This window comes from Neurospora tetrasperma (genome assembly GCF_000213175.1).
Source record: "Neurospora tetrasperma FGSC 2508 unplaced genomic scaffold NEUTE1scaffold_3, whole genome shotgun sequence".
In the NCBI taxonomy this organism is placed as follows: Eukaryota; Fungi; Ascomycota; class Sordariomycetes; order Sordariales; family Sordariaceae; genus Neurospora; species Neurospora tetrasperma.
The window spans coordinates 4,963,125-4,978,779 of NW_009799101.1; the positions used below are offsets into that span (position 1 = coordinate 4,963,125).

The 15,655-nt window shown below is 52.3% G+C and overlaps 8 protein-coding genes across 8 annotated transcripts; 2 read left to right on the forward strand and 6 right to left on the reverse strand.

The window, feature by feature from the left end:
* Positions 1–892: 892 nt before the first annotated feature.
* NEUTE1DRAFT_82948 (uncharacterized protein) lies at positions 893–2,144 on the forward strand (the record flags this gene model as incomplete). The annotated part of the gene is made up of 3 exons (XM_009853219.1): positions 893–1,141; positions 1,303–2,028; positions 2,091–2,144. The coding sequence occupies 3 exons, from the start codon at positions 893–895 to the stop codon at positions 2,142–2,144; spliced, it is 1,029 nt and encodes a 342-aa protein (XP_009851521.1).
* A 623-nt stretch (positions 2,145–2,767) lies between these two features.
* Positions 2,768–3,046, reverse strand: NEUTE1DRAFT_41133 (uncharacterized protein; the record flags this gene model as incomplete). The annotated part of the gene is made up of 1 exon (XM_009851929.1): positions 2,768–3,046. The coding sequence occupies one exon, from the start codon at positions 3,044–3,046 to the stop codon at positions 2,768–2,770; it is 279 nt and encodes a 92-aa protein (XP_009850231.1).
* A 1,323-nt stretch (positions 3,047–4,369) lies between these two features.
* Positions 4,370–4,630, reverse strand: NEUTE1DRAFT_41847 (uncharacterized protein; the record flags this gene model as incomplete). Its single annotated transcript, XM_009851973.1, has 1 exon — positions 4,370–4,630. One exon carries the CDS (start codon positions 4,628–4,630, stop codon positions 4,370–4,372), a length of 261 nt encoding a protein of 86 aa, XP_009850275.1.
* Positions 4,631–5,890: 1,260 nt separating this feature from the next.
* Positions 5,891–6,329, reverse strand: NEUTE1DRAFT_43041 (uncharacterized protein; the record flags this gene model as incomplete). Its single annotated transcript, XM_009852033.1, has 3 exons — positions 5,891–6,100; positions 6,203–6,218; positions 6,286–6,329. Coding segments are annotated over 3 exons (270 nt in total), but the record flags the coding sequence as incomplete, so codon positions are not given.
* An 879-nt stretch (positions 6,330–7,208) lies between these two features.
* On the forward strand, positions 7,209–7,765 carry NEUTE1DRAFT_110599 (uncharacterized protein; the record flags this gene model as incomplete). Its single annotated transcript, XM_009853220.1, has 5 exons — positions 7,209–7,289; positions 7,357–7,367; positions 7,445–7,565; positions 7,626–7,650; positions 7,680–7,765. The coding sequence occupies 5 exons, from the start codon at positions 7,209–7,211 to the stop codon at positions 7,763–7,765; spliced, it is 324 nt and encodes a 107-aa protein (XP_009851522.1).
* A 78-nt stretch (positions 7,766–7,843) lies between these two features.
* NEUTE1DRAFT_110600 (uncharacterized protein) lies at positions 7,844–9,409 on the reverse strand (the record flags this gene model as incomplete). The annotated part of the gene is made up of 3 exons (XM_009853221.1): positions 7,844–8,726; positions 8,788–8,914; positions 8,995–9,409. The coding sequence occupies 3 exons, from the start codon at positions 9,407–9,409 to the stop codon at positions 7,844–7,846; spliced, it is 1,425 nt and encodes a 474-aa protein (XP_009851523.1).
* An 806-nt stretch (positions 9,410–10,215) lies between these two features.
* NEUTE1DRAFT_101331 (uncharacterized protein) lies at positions 10,216–11,699 on the reverse strand (the record flags this gene model as incomplete). Its single annotated transcript, XM_009853222.1, has 2 exons — positions 10,216–11,399; positions 11,591–11,699. The coding sequence occupies 2 exons, from the start codon at positions 11,697–11,699 to the stop codon at positions 10,216–10,218; spliced, it is 1,293 nt and encodes a 430-aa protein (XP_009851524.1).
* Positions 11,700–12,503: 804 nt separating this feature from the next.
* Positions 12,504–15,330, reverse strand: NEUTE1DRAFT_82952 (beta-glucosidase 1 precursor; the record flags this gene model as incomplete). Its single annotated transcript, XM_009853223.1, has 2 exons — positions 12,504–15,013; positions 15,086–15,330. 2 exons carry the CDS (start codon positions 15,328–15,330, stop codon positions 12,628–12,630), a joined length of 2,631 nt encoding a protein of 876 aa, XP_009851525.1.
* Positions 15,331–15,655: the final 325 nt, after the last annotated feature.

Sequence of the window (15,655 nt, forward strand, 5' to 3'; positions counted from 1 at the left end):
TCCTGTTTCCGTTGCTAGTTTTGTTGACAAAACGTTCGGAACAGGAGGGTTAGTCAGGGGGGCGGCGAGGTGGTATTGAAGCGTACCCCGGAACTCAACACTCGACCGCAACGACAACTCTTTTTTCGACGTCGACCTCTATCCATACGTTCTACAAGTCCTTTTTATCAGGAGTTTTGACTAGTCAATGGATTTTGTTGACCTAGTTTGACATCTCAAATTGTCATGTCTGACATCTTCTACCGTCGCCGTCTGAGTAACCACAACTCTCGGTTAAATGCCGCCCCTCGATCCTTGGCAGCCGCCCATCGACTACTCCCAAATTGTCAACGGCGCACCATCCGCCGTTTCCCGGTTTCCGGGACCGTGGCTTACCATCCCCAGACACATTCCCCCACGGCACTGTCACTCCGTCTTGCCGAATCTGCGATGCCAAGTAGATTAACCACTCCATTCTAGCCCAGTTATGTTCATTCAGTCTACCGATCCTCGTCAGCAGAGACTGAAACAACGCCGCACCGCGTTCCCGATCAAGCCTCCTTGCGCCCCTTTCGTGTGCGGTTATGGCACCTACACCAGACTTCAGGCGTCACTATGCCCCCCCCCCCCCCCCTGCTTGCCGCTCCGAAGTGGCCGGGGATGGATTCCCGGAGCAAGATCATGGGAATGACAGGACCAGCACTTAATGGGGATGGCAGTTGGATTCATGCTCTGGGGTTGGAACCCAATTTAGGGGACTGGCTGTGCCGTATCGCCGATGCGGTCCTTGGATCAAGTCCCAACTATCACAGACAGGATAAAAAGCTCAACCACACCCATAGAACGTTCTCTCTCTCTCTCTTTCCAGATCGCTCACGACATCCTCTACGTTTCACTCACGCACCAGCCCAACATGCGGTCCACTCTCCTCACCGGCCTCATCGCCGGCCTACTCTCCCAACAAGCCGCCGCCCACGCCACCTTCCAAGCCCTTTGGGTCGACGGTGCTGATTATGGCTCGCAATGCGCTCGCGTCCCTCCTTCCAACTCCCCCGTCACCGATGTGACTAGCAATGCCATGAGGTGTAACGCGGGAACTTCGCCTGTTGCGAAGAAGTGCCCTGTCAAGGCGGGAAGTACGGTCACTGTTGAGATGCACCAGGTATGCTGCCAGTCTCCTACTCTCGTCAACCGCCGGCTTCGCCCCTGAGGGTCTTTCATGCGGAGATGGTTCTCAAGAGCTACCCGCTTTTCCCTCCCTCTCTCCTCTTCCCTCTTCCCTCCACCCCCCCTTTCCACCCCGCCTGTTCATGTTCGCCTCAGTCATACCCTCCCGTACCAACGCTAACCTATAAACAGCAAGCAAACGACCGCTCCTGTTCCTCCGAAGCCATCGGTGGCGCTCACTACGGTCCCGTCCTCGTGTACATGTCCAAGGTCTCCGATGCCGCCTCCGCCGACGGTTCCTCCGGCTGGTTCAAGATCTTTGAGGACACCTGGGCCAAGAAGCCCTCCAGCTCCTCGGGCGACGATGATTTCTGGGGCGTCAAAGACCTCAACTCGTGCTGCGGCAAGATGCAGGTCAAGATCCCCTCGGACATCCCCGCGGGTGACTATCTCCTCCGTGCCGAGGTTATCGCGCTTCATACCGCCGCAAGCGCGGGAGGTGCCCAGTTGTACATGACCTGCTACCAGATCTCCGTTACCGGTGGTGGCTCCGCTACCCCGGCGACTGTCAGCTTTCCTGGTGCCTACAAGAGCTCCGACCCTGGTATCCTCGTTGACATCCACAGTGCCATGAGCACCTACGTCGCCCCCGGACCGGCTGTGTACTCGGGCGGAAGCTCCAAGAAGGCCGGAAGCGGCTGCGTGGGCTGCGAGTCTACTTGCAAGGTTGGCTCCGGCCCAACTGGAACTGCTTCTGCCGTCCCAGTTGCAAGCACGTCGGCGGCTGCTGGTGGCGGAGGCGGTGGTGGGAGCGGTGGCTGCAGCGTTGCAAAGTATCAGCAGTGTGGTGGAACCGGCTACACCGGGTGCACATCCTGCGCTGTGAGTGTCCTCCTGTTTAATGATCGAGTTGAGGGTTGGCTGGCTAACGTGACTTTATCTAGTCCGGATCCACCTGCAGCGCTGTCTCGCCTCCTTATTACTACCAGTGTGTCTAAACACCGCGCTCAATTACCGACACGATGGGGATCCCTTGGCAGGTTCTGACGAACGAGCAACAAACGGGATGTCGAAGTTCATCGCTTCGCAACAAACATATTTCGCTGTACATAAGTTATCTGGGTTTGGGTCTTGGTCTATTGATGGCTGGGTCTGAAGTTGTACATATCCTGAATCAGAGTCGTCGAGACTTCACACTCATGTTCAAGCATCAACGTGCTTTTGATGTGTATGCTTAGAGGTAAGCTGCAATCTTGGTTTGGGCTAGCTTACAGGTCTGTTTCAAGACGATGATTATGTCAAGTTGTGTCAAGTCTTGAAAGCCATGTCACGTCAAGTTGTACAGTTATAGGAATGGTGCGTTCACAAGTGGCATCAATGGGTTGAATCGGTTTGGGCTGCGACTGCGCCATTTTCCCGGTATATTCACCTCATCCTCTTCCTAATTTTCAGCAAGCACTCTCCAACGTTTTGCCCTTTGTTTCCGCCTTCAGATTCCTCTTCGGTTACCCCTTGTTGTTTCTATCCCTCCTTGTCGTTCCTTCTTGGTGTTGTTCCTTCTTGGTATTAATCCCTTCCTTCCCATCCTTTCTCATCTGCTCACTCTTCCCAAGACCTTCTCCTACCTGTGGTAGTACCACCTATCTCCGCTCGTCTCTCCCACCCTTAGACACGCCGGACAATACTCGTCGCTAGTCCTCCCATCGAGGTAGGTATCATGACGCCATCTCGATCGGATACAGGGAGGGCGGTTGGTGGGTCCGCACTTGACGAGGCGCTCTGTGGCTACAGAATACCCACCTCTGGGGTAAAGTCCGCCATTGCGGCCTTGCCAGCCGCAGTCAGAATGGCAGTTTTCGCCGTTGAGGCAGTACTTGTATGTGTAACCGACGCGGCACATCCTGGCTCTGTGTTTGATGCTTGGGGGTTTAGCTGCTAGGTCGATAGGTAGGTAGTTTGGGATCTTTTGTGGTTGAAGAAGTGGTTGTTTCGGCGAAGAACGTGTAGGGTGACGATTACAGATGTCTTTCTGGCTTGAGAATCCTGCGTTCGCTTGCTTGTGTTGTTGCCTTTTGGGTTGGGGTAAGGAAGCAAAATCTGGGTTGTTCTGGCGAGACTCGAAGGCTTTAATTTAAATACGTGGTCAAAGGACGTCATTTTTTTTAAAGGTTGACCGTGAGACCACCCCGTCTGTAGTTGTGGTGGTGAAGCATCTCATGGGATGGTGAATGATCTTCGTTGCGTTGGGCTGCTGTAGGTGGATAGGGTGAAGTTTATGCTAGCTCAACTATGGGATTATAGAGGTAGCGTTCATCCCAGTGCTTCTACAGCACTTTGATGGCTTCACAGCCGCGTTACAGCGTGGACATGGCCCAGCAGACCACGGAGGCAGGTTTAATGATGCTCGGAGCCCGGCGGATGGAAGATGAGGTGTTGGATCGTTGATCACCACCAGCTAAGAGAACCCCGATGACTTTTCGCTTTCACCTGGCTTAGCTCAAATATGATTTACCATGAATCCATCTTCAAGATACCAGATCCGTACAGGCCGGAAGACAGAGTTGAATTTGGATGCTAGAGCAATTTGACACCCAGAGCAATCTCAGGACGAGATCTACGAGTCTTTCACAGAGAAAGTGTGCGTCAATATTATAGTGCATACCTCTAGAGGTATATAATATGATTCACAACCAAGGTTGATCAATTATGAGAAAAAACAATTTCAGCAATGAGGGTTACCATTGATGGTACCTACCTACCTACCTAGTACCTAGGTAGGTAGCGTAGAGCTAGGTAATAGCAATATAGCATCGAGAGCCGCAAGTAGACTCAAATCTGCTTATGTGAGGAAGTTGTCAATCAGATGATAAGCACATATAGTGTACCTCTGTGAGACTTGAGCTAGGTAGGTACGACTAGGTATATTTTGAGGTTTCAGCGGGCTTGGTTTGATCATGAGTGGCACTTAACTTCATACCTCTAAGCTTCAGAGGAGAGTTGAAGCTTAGATTCCATGTCAATTTGCGCTTCTTGAAATGTTACGAGCGTGCCTCCTGTTCGACGAGCCTGTTTCCATGATTTTCTTTCTTGATTGTTCTTCCAACGGCTTTCCCCTATATGTTTTCCATTCCAGTCTTCCCACTGGTCTTCCTTTTTCCAGCCTCCTTCCTCAAGAACTTTCTGTCCGGAGTACCTTTCTTAGCCACGGTCTTCTGCTGCCCGTCTAGCGTCTTCTTCTTCTTCCGTGGCTCCTGGAAGCGCTCTCACACTGAGGGCACATGTTATCACTCTCATTGGTGTCTCCACCGACGTACTCCTGGCCGGAGCAACCGCGGTACCTCAACCCTGAGCATTCACGCCTGAGCATGATCTCCCGAGCGTATGGTCTCACGTATGTCTCTCCAGCACGGTTGACCCAGCCGTTATCGGCGACGCAGCTTGCTCCTTGGGAGCAGAAGTGGAATTTGTACCAGATTTGACACATCTTGGCTTTTCCTGCTTTCTCGGGTTGTTAGATACCTGTACGCTCTGTGTGTAGGTAGACTCTGTAAGTGTCTTGATCCTTACCTGTGTGCTTGCCTGCGTTGTTTTATACCTTCTAGTTTGGGCTATCTGGTTTGGTGTAAATGGTTTGGGTGGTAGAAGGAAAGCTTCTATCAGGGCATAAGTTGGAGGCGTTATATGTACTTACCTACGACTATTAGACTTTTGTACTCATCACAGTAAATCCGAGAGCGGCTTGTGATGTTCCCAAAAGTAAATAGTGGTCGACGTGAAGGGCCCATGAAGGGAGGAATTGAAGGTTATTGCAAGTGAATACCTCTAGGTACCTTGATCTCCAACCATCATCAATCTCATCCCAAATGCTTGCCAAGTAAACGAACGCTTTTTGATTCCATTCACCACCTGCACCGAACGGCGATGTTGCAGAGTACCTACCTATTTACAGATACCTAGAGGTACCTATCATTCTCTTGTATGGATGCTCAGGTTATAATCTTGGCGGCAGAACCTTGCCACAACATTCGGTAAAATCCTCCATAGCGGGGTCTGTTTTTCTTTCTTTTACTATAGTGAATGGTGGTAAAACAAGGAATTACTCTACTTTGAAGAGCAGGACTCTTCACTGGATTCCGGGCCCTTGATTCGCCCGCAAACGGATATCCCACTTCACCACGACTTGGTATCCAGTACTTGGGAAAAGAGATAAAGCCTATTGCCATTTAGTTCGTGTGGGAGCTTATGTGATAGTATTTTTACGTTGTAAATGGGCGTGAGCTCCAAAAGAGTTGAGGGTGTCCCACCAGGGGCAGGTGCTATGGATTAAACAATTTCGGCCCTTCAGCAGCCCTTTCACCGGGCTAGCGCCAGCGAGTGTTTACACAGAGATGTGCGCGATGACGCCTTTAAATTTGAGCTCTTTGATATCTACATTGTGTGAATCCAGGCGCTGCACGTAAATCTTACGAGTACAAACACAGCCCTATTGACTGCCTTCCACACCCGACTGTGAATTTAACCGTCATCTTTCCTTCCGTCCGCTGATTCCTTCCGTAGAGGTACGTTGGAAGATTTCAACAATCATTTCAAACCCCTCCCATCACTCAAGTGTCGTTTCATGTCGAATTCGTTCACCGCTTCCACATGCAGGCCTCAAATTCCTTTTAAATATTTTGTTGGAAGAGGTAAAGACGAGGAATTACAGCCTGGGCAGGCCAGTGAATGGTGCAGGCGGCTTTGAGCTTTACCAGAGTTGGCAAATAAGGCAAGTCTCCTCACTGGTCTTGGTTTCGGAGCCAGGTCCCAAAGACCTTCTTTGGCGGCAGTCATACCCGCGCTCAAAGTTGGAGCAACGACGAATGCGCACAAACTGTGCGTAGGACTTGGCGTAGGATTGGCCCTGACTGTTGACCCAGCCGTAGCCCCCGCGGCAACGGGGACCTTGGGCGCAGTACTTGTATTCAGTGTATGTGTAGCACATACTGGCGCTCTCTGATGGCGAGAACGTTAGGTATCATCTGGCCGTTTAGTTGTAGTTGGGTAATTTCGCACTTACATTTGCCTCGGTACCTCTAGGGATAGGTAAAACGGGGATTGTTGGATTTCAGATGTTTGGTGTGACAAAGAGAAAGAACTCACCGATGGTGGGTTTTATGCTGCAGCGGTGCCACTGTCAAATATTGAAACCTCAAAATCTTTCACACGGGAAATTATTAAGTCAATACCAAAGGAACGAAATGCCCGTGAATCACCTTGGTTGTGAATGGTAAGACGCGGATGGTGAAGGCCATTAAGAGACGACGGTAGGCTCTAGAGACCTGTAAGCACAATTGATCCTCCACTAGAGGTAAACTGCATCTCTGCGTGATTCATTCACTGGAGCTGGACTGTAAGAACCTTAAGCCTCAACCTTTTTCTCCATCTGCCTGAATCTCATCCCAGGGTCAAAGAACACCTTCACCTTTTGCTACTCTAATTTGTCATTCACAACGGCAACCACGATCTTCTTGATAGAGGTAGGTAGCACGAGGTATCGATCGGTCCTCCATACGCCTGGGGCGTCACTTCACTCCATTTCAGTTTCGCTGCAAGATCAGCATTCAATTCCCTCATCCCTTAGTCTCCCAGACTCACTTGATTTACTCACTTGTTGGTTCGCACGTACTTTAATCTTCCATGATTGCCCCCCAATGCCTGAACCTGAAGGCTCACGTCGGCGGTTCATTAAAGAACCCTGGCACCTCCCATGGAAAGGTTGGCATCATCTCCCCAACTTGACCGTCTAGTGGTTTGCGTCAAAGCTCGAATGAAACAGACAGTCGAACTCGTTCGGTTCAGTGATGGCGTTGTAGGTGCTGACTGGGAGCATGTGCTCTCCGGATTGCGGTAGCGCGCCGTTCACTGGGAAGTTGTAGAGGGGGCGTTGGTAGTGCGCCAGTTCAAAAGCGAGGTCTTGTAGAAGGCTTTTGTTTTCCAGTTCTCGATGAAGGGAGTCTGGCGCTCGGCTCTGCCCGCCAGGTGTGGTGGCATTGATCCTTCAAGTTGGCACCCCCGTCAGGGACATGGCTGAGAAAAAGCGGAGCCAGTTTGAGGTGGCTCTACAACTGAGGTATTTGGGTTTTATCCTTTCTGTGGTCACCGAGGTATGTTCATGCTGTGCCTAGGGCAGAAATCGTGTCAGAGAATGAGGTGAAGGCCGAATGGTCAAAGAAATACTCAAGGTATGTTGTGAAACACGAATATTCTGTCATGAAGACCGGATCTAAAGTTCGCAAATCATGGTTACAAAACGTACCAGCTCGAAGAATGAGCGTCTGATTGACGTGTTGGAGAGTGCGCCACACTGCACCAGCCACCCCCTGAGCGCCACAGCTCAGACGTTGACCATGCTTCATGGCAAAACCACCACCATCACTTTGGTATGTCAAGCAAGCAGGATCCAAAATTGCATTCAAACACTGTACAAAAATACTTCCAAGCCCCTGAACCATCTGCGGAAACAATGTAAGTCTGACTCTAAGTCATAATCATAGACAATAAGGACGGGGAACAAACTACTATGAAGCACGCAAACATGTCCAGTCCTGGGAAACCCCGAATCCAACAAAACTCCAAATGAAGGGAAGCATGCAACACAATGAACAAAACCACTCCCCTACCACTTTCCACAAGGACCCGAAGGTGACTATTTCACCAATTATAACTCAACAATAAATTTCATCCCACCGCTGCTCTCTCTCAATTCCGCCAACCCCGGCGCGACGCTCTCCAGCCCCTTGCCCACAACTTTGACTCCTCCCGGGTGCGGAAATACGAACTTTCCTGATTCAATCAGCGCCGGTAACTCTTGAAGTGCGCGCTCACCATCGGGTTGATCCAAAATCATTCTTGAGAAGATCAGCGTCGCCTTGATACCGACGTCAGTAGGTACAGCGACTTTTCGACCTGTAGCCACTTCGGCGTACAGCTTGGGTCCATCTTTGCGAAAGACGCCCCAAAATGGCATGGCCTTCAAGTTTTTCTCATCCTTGACAGTGGTATTTGAGTCCAGGTCATTCGTGATGGTGGTCTCGTCTGTGTCACTCGACGATGGGATAGGGGGACCAGATGGTGTAAAGGGACCATCATCAAGGCAAGCAGCCCCCAAAACGCAATCGAGGATGGCATCCACTCCCTTTCCTCCAGTGAGGCAATGGACCTTCTCGATAAGACCTTCGAACTCGCCACGCAAATGGGCAGTGGCTCCGCGCTCATGGAGTTCACGGTAGTACTTCTTGCTGTTGGTGGCAGCGATGATGACAGCCTTGGGGCCTAGCGCCATGCGCAGGAGCTGAATGGCAGAACTGACAACTCCTGAGGAACCGCCTAGGACAAGAACGGATTTGACGCCGGATTCGTTTGCAGGGTGGTCCTTCAGTTCATCCGCGCTGGGATCCTTGGGCGAAGTCGTATCGATTGTCGGAGACTCAAGATTCAAGAGCGATGCGCTGCCTTGGCGGGCAGGCTCGCTGTTCGCCAGGAAAGGCAGCCGAATACCCAGCCCGCAGACAACCGCTGAGCAAGCCGTCATGTAAGCAAGTCTGCATCTCATTAGCACTTTGTTGTCACATCAATAGGAAGCGGGAAGAAACATGAACTCACGGGACACCAGCTGCCCACTGAAAAGGCCAACTTGCCGGCTTCCTGGTAGCCCAACTCTTGTGCACACACGTCACATCCTGGAAGCCACCAGATCTTCCAAGCCAAAACCCTTTCTTCTCCAGTTTGCCTTCAGGACCTCTTTCACCAACACTTTAACAAGGATTTTCCTCGCCTCCATTTCGCCTGCACCACTTATCCCATCATCACCTTTTTCACCAGGTCCATGTTCCTCAGGTCCCTCCTTCTCAGGAGGTCCTCTCCTCATGCCGACCGGCCCGCTCAGCCCAAACACCGCCTGACCAACCCTTAGCTCATTCTCCTGTACTCCCATTCCCACCAACTCAACAACACCCGCGATTTCAAATCCCAGGATTTCTGGCCATTTCTTGACCATGGTTTCATGCTCCAAGTTCTTCCAGTCGATATGGTTCAGACCGACGGCGCGGATACGGATGCAAACATCGTTAGGGCCCGGGACGGGGTACGGATCATCGCGCGAAACCTGAAGACTGGATGTGTAAGGAGGGCCGTTGGGGCAAGGCTTAACGGCCAGAAGACGAGAGATGAGTTGCTTTTGTTGTGTGGATGGGACATTGGCGGCGATGGAGGGCAGAGAATTCATGTTGAGAAAATCTATGATAGGCAGTCGATGGTTCTGTTGCTGTTGACGTTCGATGGAAACGAGAACAATGTGCGAATGTTCCCTTTTGCCGAGTTTAGAACGGGAGCGAAAGGTGGAAATGATCCAAGTTGGGTGTCAAAGTGGAGAATATCAGCTTGACGTGTTATCGAGATCAAAGGAGGGAGGCAAGTTACTCGGGACATCGATATACAAACCATGTGCGAGAGGCGACGCACGCTTTGTGAGACGACTTCTGTCTTTGCGCTCGCTCCTTGGCTGAACTTTCTTGCCTTGGTGAATAGTGCCCAACAGCAGGACGGGAAGCAAGGCAGGCATTGGCGACTCAAATCAAAGAGCGAGAATGGAAGGGGGCATTCCAGGGACACCTACGAAACTTGTTCAATCAGCAGAGAGGTATTTTTGGCCTACCCGCGCACCTAGTGAACCACTAGAGACCCGGCAATGAACAAAATCAGGAAACAGCAATTTGCACCTTGACAGCAGAGACAGGAACCTCCCGACCTCGGATATGTGACTCTTTCATTGCTCACTTCGATGTCTGTAAAGTGTAGGTAGGTATACGATGACCAAAAGCCACATCGCCAAACATTTTCCACCACATTAGGGCGACTCCTGTTATGAGTCCCAATCTTCACGTATCGCGACCTAATATTGGATTTGCTCTGCGCCGTGAAGAGTCACATCGCTAGGATGTGAGTCAACTGTGCAATCAAAGAGCAGATCATGGTCGATAAGCAATGATGCCGCCACGAAGCACTCATGTGTCATCAGCAGCCCTTGCTTTTCTAGCCACGAGGATACCAATCAATCTTCAAACGATCACCAACGGCAGTTTCCGAGTAACCAGTGCTCCAAGTCGCGCACAGACCCGCACCTCCCATATCCTGATCATACTGATCCTGGCAGATTCCAACACTCGGCCACGACTGCATATGGATAGTCCAGTCGGAGCAGCCATCAGAAACCGATCCACCGCGTTTCTGGTGCTTCTCATCCGCGTCACAGCCATACATGGGCGCCCTGAACCTCTGCAGGCACAGATTCTTGTCGAGTCTCACGGTGCAACCTGCCTTGGCAACGACGCTGGTGATGACTGTGGTGCCGTTATAGGGCCAGTAGGCAGCAGCAATGGAATTCTCCCCGTGCAACATCTTGTCAACAGCATAGCTGCCGAAGTTCCCGTCGTGTCCACCCTTGCAGAAGTAGTCAATGGCACGCCAGGAAGCTTTCTCGTCTGCCCACCAAGTCTCGTTATTGCAGCTCACGGCGATGGCGGTGGGATTCGGAAGTGTCGAGCTTGCTTGTGAAACGCTGAGTGTAGTAGCAGGTGCAACTGGCTTCACCAACTCCGTCGTGACAACTGTAGTGACAGCAGTTGTGACTGCAGTTCCCTCGACAAACATGGTAGTTGTATCAACGGCAACAGCTAGGACCGTACTTGTCTCCTTCACGGGACCGGCAACAGTATTCGTGGCGACACTTTTGCCACCAGTAACCAGCATGCCCGCCCAACTGTTCTCGTTGATCGTCTGTCCCCTCAGACTGTTTTTCAACCAACAATTCGGCTTCAACGCAATGCCTGCAATGTAGCTGAAGCCCAGACACTGAGCATACTCTGCACACCACTTTGCGCACTCTTCCCAACTGTGCCTCATGCCTGCGTTGAAGTTCCAGTTGGCCGCCTGATCATAGTGATCAATACCGCATTGAAGTTGGTACACATTATTCGTGGCATGGTCAGTCCAGAAGGTATTGTTGTCGCGTGGGCAGGAAACGAGGGTGGCTGAGGCCGAGGGTGAGAGGGTGACAACCGACAAGGAGCTGGAAGGAATGGGGGAAATAGGCCAGGGGATGGTGAGGGTGCTGCCACTCTCGGTGTCGCTGACAGTGGAGGTGAGAAAGGTGTTGGAAGTGACAATGGTCGGCTGGAGAGGACCGGTGTCGGTGGGACGGGCATCGGTGGGGATGACTGTGACTGGAAGTGGAAGTCGTTAGTACGCGGTCATCGTAGGTCGTGGGAAGGGGCTCAGAACTGGAGAATGGGGGCATAGAACTTGGCGCGAGGGTGTAAACAGCCATCCTGGTGAGGCCCAACACAGTCACACCCTGGCAGGTACTCGCGAATGTGAACAAGGGAGTCGGGACTCAGGAATGACTCACCAACAGCAGAGGGTTGAACCGCAACAACAGCCAGACCAGCGGCGTGGACTGACTGGACTCCAAGGCCACCAGCAAAGGCGATCAAGCCTGAAAGAAGGTGGAAGCGCATCGTGAAGAGGGAATTTGACTCTTAGGCGTGTCGACCTCCGATTGGAAGAAAAGAACGAGTGGACGCCGTCGACGACCGGCTTCTGGGTAGCGAATGTAAAGTTAACGATCGTGGGAGAAGTGACGAACGTTTCCCGCTGGAAGAGAGAAAGGTGGAGGGACGAAGGGAGGGAGATTGATGGCTGCCTGACGCGCTCTTATGGAAGTTGAGAAGGTAGCCCGGTTGGAGGGGGGAGAAGGCCGCAGCAAAAAAACGAAGGATGGAAGCGCGTTGGTCCGAGGAAATGACTGAGAGGAACCTGAGAGGAAAGTGACAAACGCGTCTTGCAGATGCCTTGAACGGATTTCGGCGTGTATTCGCGGGTCCGAAGAACGGACTGTCTTGTCCGATGACGAGTACATACCTAAGTACTTGGGGGGTTCTGGGAGTAGTTCATGTCGGGAGGAAGGAGCGTCGGGAAATAAAAGGCAAACGACATGGATTTGACTCCACATGCCTTGAAAAGTGAAAATACGGGAAGTTGCGATGATAGCAGGGGCCTCGGGATGGGCGGGATTGACTTGGCGGTTGGCCTTCAAGGTCCCGCCGCACATGATGCGAAACGATAAATGGTAAGAGCGCATTGCGTTGGCGTCGGAGTCCATGGTAGCTACCTAGGTAAATAAGTCTAAATCCAATGGGCAAATAGGGCGGGTCGCTTACATCCCATGGTCCGGTTCTTTGGCCAATGCACAAAAAGAGAATGGTTGGAGGCGAGAAGGGGCAGACAAGAGAAACAAGCGGGACGGCTAATGAAGAAACTCGCGAGAAGAAGAGCAACAGTTAATTATACTATGCAAAGATGAATACGGAACCATGGTATTCACTCCCAGGTGTCATTCAACAGCCACATGAAGCATAGAGGTACTACCTCCATCGGTCTCCCCGTTCAGGGAAGAACCTCCTCGAGATCCAACTTCCTCGAGCTTGGCCCGACGTACACCTTCTTCGCGTACTCAGTAATCACCCAATCCTGCTTCACCGTATCCCATGAACTCACATCCCTCCTCGTCAGCACCGCCTTGAACTGCACCTTCTCCTCAGGCTCAACCCTAAGTCTGTCAAACCCTCTCAGCACTACTTTGGGATCCTCTGGCCCTCCGAGGCTCACGTACAACTGCGGTACTTCATCACCCGCCACCTTGCCCGTGTTGGTGATATCCGCCGTAACAGTATACATGATGTCGTAAAGAGCAGGGTTTCCACCGGGGTGATGAAGGCCGGATGAGCGAAGCAAAGGCTGCGCCGATCCATCGTTGGCCTTGGGCGGCAAGAACTCCTCGGCAGTCTGGCCGTACTGCGCATCGCCGCTGGAAGCAGACATGTCGGTGCTGTTGAGGTAGGGGTAGATAAACTGGTAGACGTAGGGGAACTCTGCGGCAGGGAATACGTAGTCTTCCACGCTTTCAGAAAAGTTTCCAAAAGTGGGCGCAGCTTCCGTCTGCCCTGTGGTGGGAGTGTACTCGCCGACTTGGTGCTTCTCGATCTTCAAGTTGCTGTACTCAAAGGTGGTATAGCTCAATCCGAAGCCAAACTCGTAAAGGACCGAGGCGTTGGCCTTGTCAAAGTGACGGTAATCGATAAAGACTCCTTCGGTGTAGTCCAGCTGAGGAGCTTCGTTCCCGTTGTTCGGCTCATAGAGAACATCGGTGCCGTAGCTTTCGCGCGTGGCGCCCCAGGTGAAGGGAGTGCGCCCAGATGGGTTGACTCTACCGTACAAGACGTCCGTGATGGAGTTGCCGCTCTCCTGACCGGGCATACCGGCCCAGAGAATGGCGGTAATATTGGGGTTGTCGTGCCATTCCGTGAGCAAAACGGGACCAGGTGTGTGGAGGACGACAATGGTGTTGTTACACCAGCTGGAAACATTCTTGACCAGAGCATCGCCCTCATTCCAAAGGGTGAGGTTCAGCCGATCACCTTTGTTGCCATCAATCTCGATGAAGCCTTCACCAGAGTTGGCGTTGACAAAGACAATGGCAGTTGCGTCCTGCTGGGAAACCAGGGCCTTGATTTCCGTGGGCGCATGGTTCCTCAAGACACTCTCGTAGCGAGATCCATCCTGAACAGCGCGGGCTTGCAGGGCTTGGTCGGGCGTTACAAGATAAGGGAAGTTACCGGTGCCGGAACCCCAGCCAATACCCAAGGTACCATTGTTACATCTATTGTCGGCGCATCCGTTCGGCCCAAGAGGGTTCGGCCCAGCATCCTCACCAATGACAGCCAGAAACTTGGGCTTTTTCAGGGGAAGGGAGCCGGTGTTTTTCAACAGAACTGTTCCGCGAGCTGCAATCTCCCTAATAAGGCTTCCGTGATCGCCCTGAACGTTAACATGCCAGTTGATCTGCTGATAATCTTTGCGAGCGGCCCAGTGCAGCGGGCCGTACGTGTCGAGGGTCCAGAAGGAGAAGTTGATGGTCTCTTGGTCCTCGACGGTTTGGCCAACCTTGAAGAAAGCAGCCATGATGCGCATGGCCATGTCGTCAATGCGCCACTGCGGGACAGTTCCATTGAGGACGGCGAGTGTGAGGTTGGTTCCCCAGTAGCTGCGGCCGCTGTTAAACAGGGTATCACCGGGCATGCTCATGTCGAGACCGGCAGCAGCGCTCGCGACACCAGAGTGATGGGCTTGCCAATCGCTCATCACAAAGCCCTGGAATCCGTTTTCTTGCTTGAGCAGGTTGTTGAGGAGCTTCGAGTTCTGGCAGCTGTACGAGTTGTTGGCCTGAGTGTAGGCGCACATGAAGGAGCCTACACCAGCTCTGATGGCATCAACAAACGGCCACAAATACATTTCGTGCATGGTCTTGTCGTCAATGTTGGAGGATAGCGTTTCGGAGATGTTGTATCCGTAGTCCTGTGACTCTCCAACCTGTCTGAAGTGTTCTTGCTCGTTGCCGATAAAGTGCTTGGCGCAAGCGACGACGCCAGCGTCCTGTGTTCCCTTGATGGTCTCCGCCATGGCGATACCGGTGAGAACAGGGTCGGTCGAGAAGCCTTCCCAGTTGCGGCCGCCTTCGGGTGCACGGCCGAGGGGACCGGCAACAGGTCCGAGGAGAACCGTGACTCCCTTGCCCTTGGCTTCCTGGCCTAAAGCATATCCGCGTTTATACATGAGACCTCGATCAAATGTAGCGGCGGTTGTGACCCCGGCGGGGAAGACTGAGTTGTAGTCGGTGCCACGGATGGCCAAGGGGGCATCTTGCATACACATGCTCTTCAAGCCAAGTCGAGGGATGGCACCGGTTTGGCCAACGCATTGTTCAGCGCCCCAGCTGTGTTACGTTCTATCTGTTAGCTTTGTTTGACGGTGCAATGGTATTGGATGCGCTTCGTGGGCCACGTACCCGATGCCGGTTGTTAGATTGACTTTTTCGAGCAGGGTCAACTGGGATACAAAGGCCTTTGCCTTTTCGTAGGCTTCTTCCCAGCCGATGGCCTTGGGGTCCATCCATGGTGATGGATAATGGGGTTCTGAGTAGGCAAGCGACCTCTTATTGAGCTGTGTTGACGGGTCTATGTCAGCAAAGGGAAGCGAAACCGCCAGGACTGTTTGTATGGACAGCCATGGGAGGGCGTATCTGAAATGCATGTCTGGCAGGGACGGTTGGGCCGATCCCACGAAGGGCGAGTTGAAGGGTCAATCTGGATAAAACCGAACGTGCAGGTGTTTGGTAGCACAACTATAGAATGCAGTGATACTGATGATCCAGCAAGCTGGGAACGGGATTGAGGAAGATCTGGACAAAGGAAGCGGAAAGAATGGGACGGGTAGGGCCGACGGATGATATATGTCGAAGCTTACCTGTTGATGAGAAGGATGGATAGGCTCGGGCGCAGCCAGGGCGAGATTGCCGCTCGCCAGCAAGGCAAGCGGAATGGCGAACTTCATGGCGAGATGTTCAGGCGTGGACTTT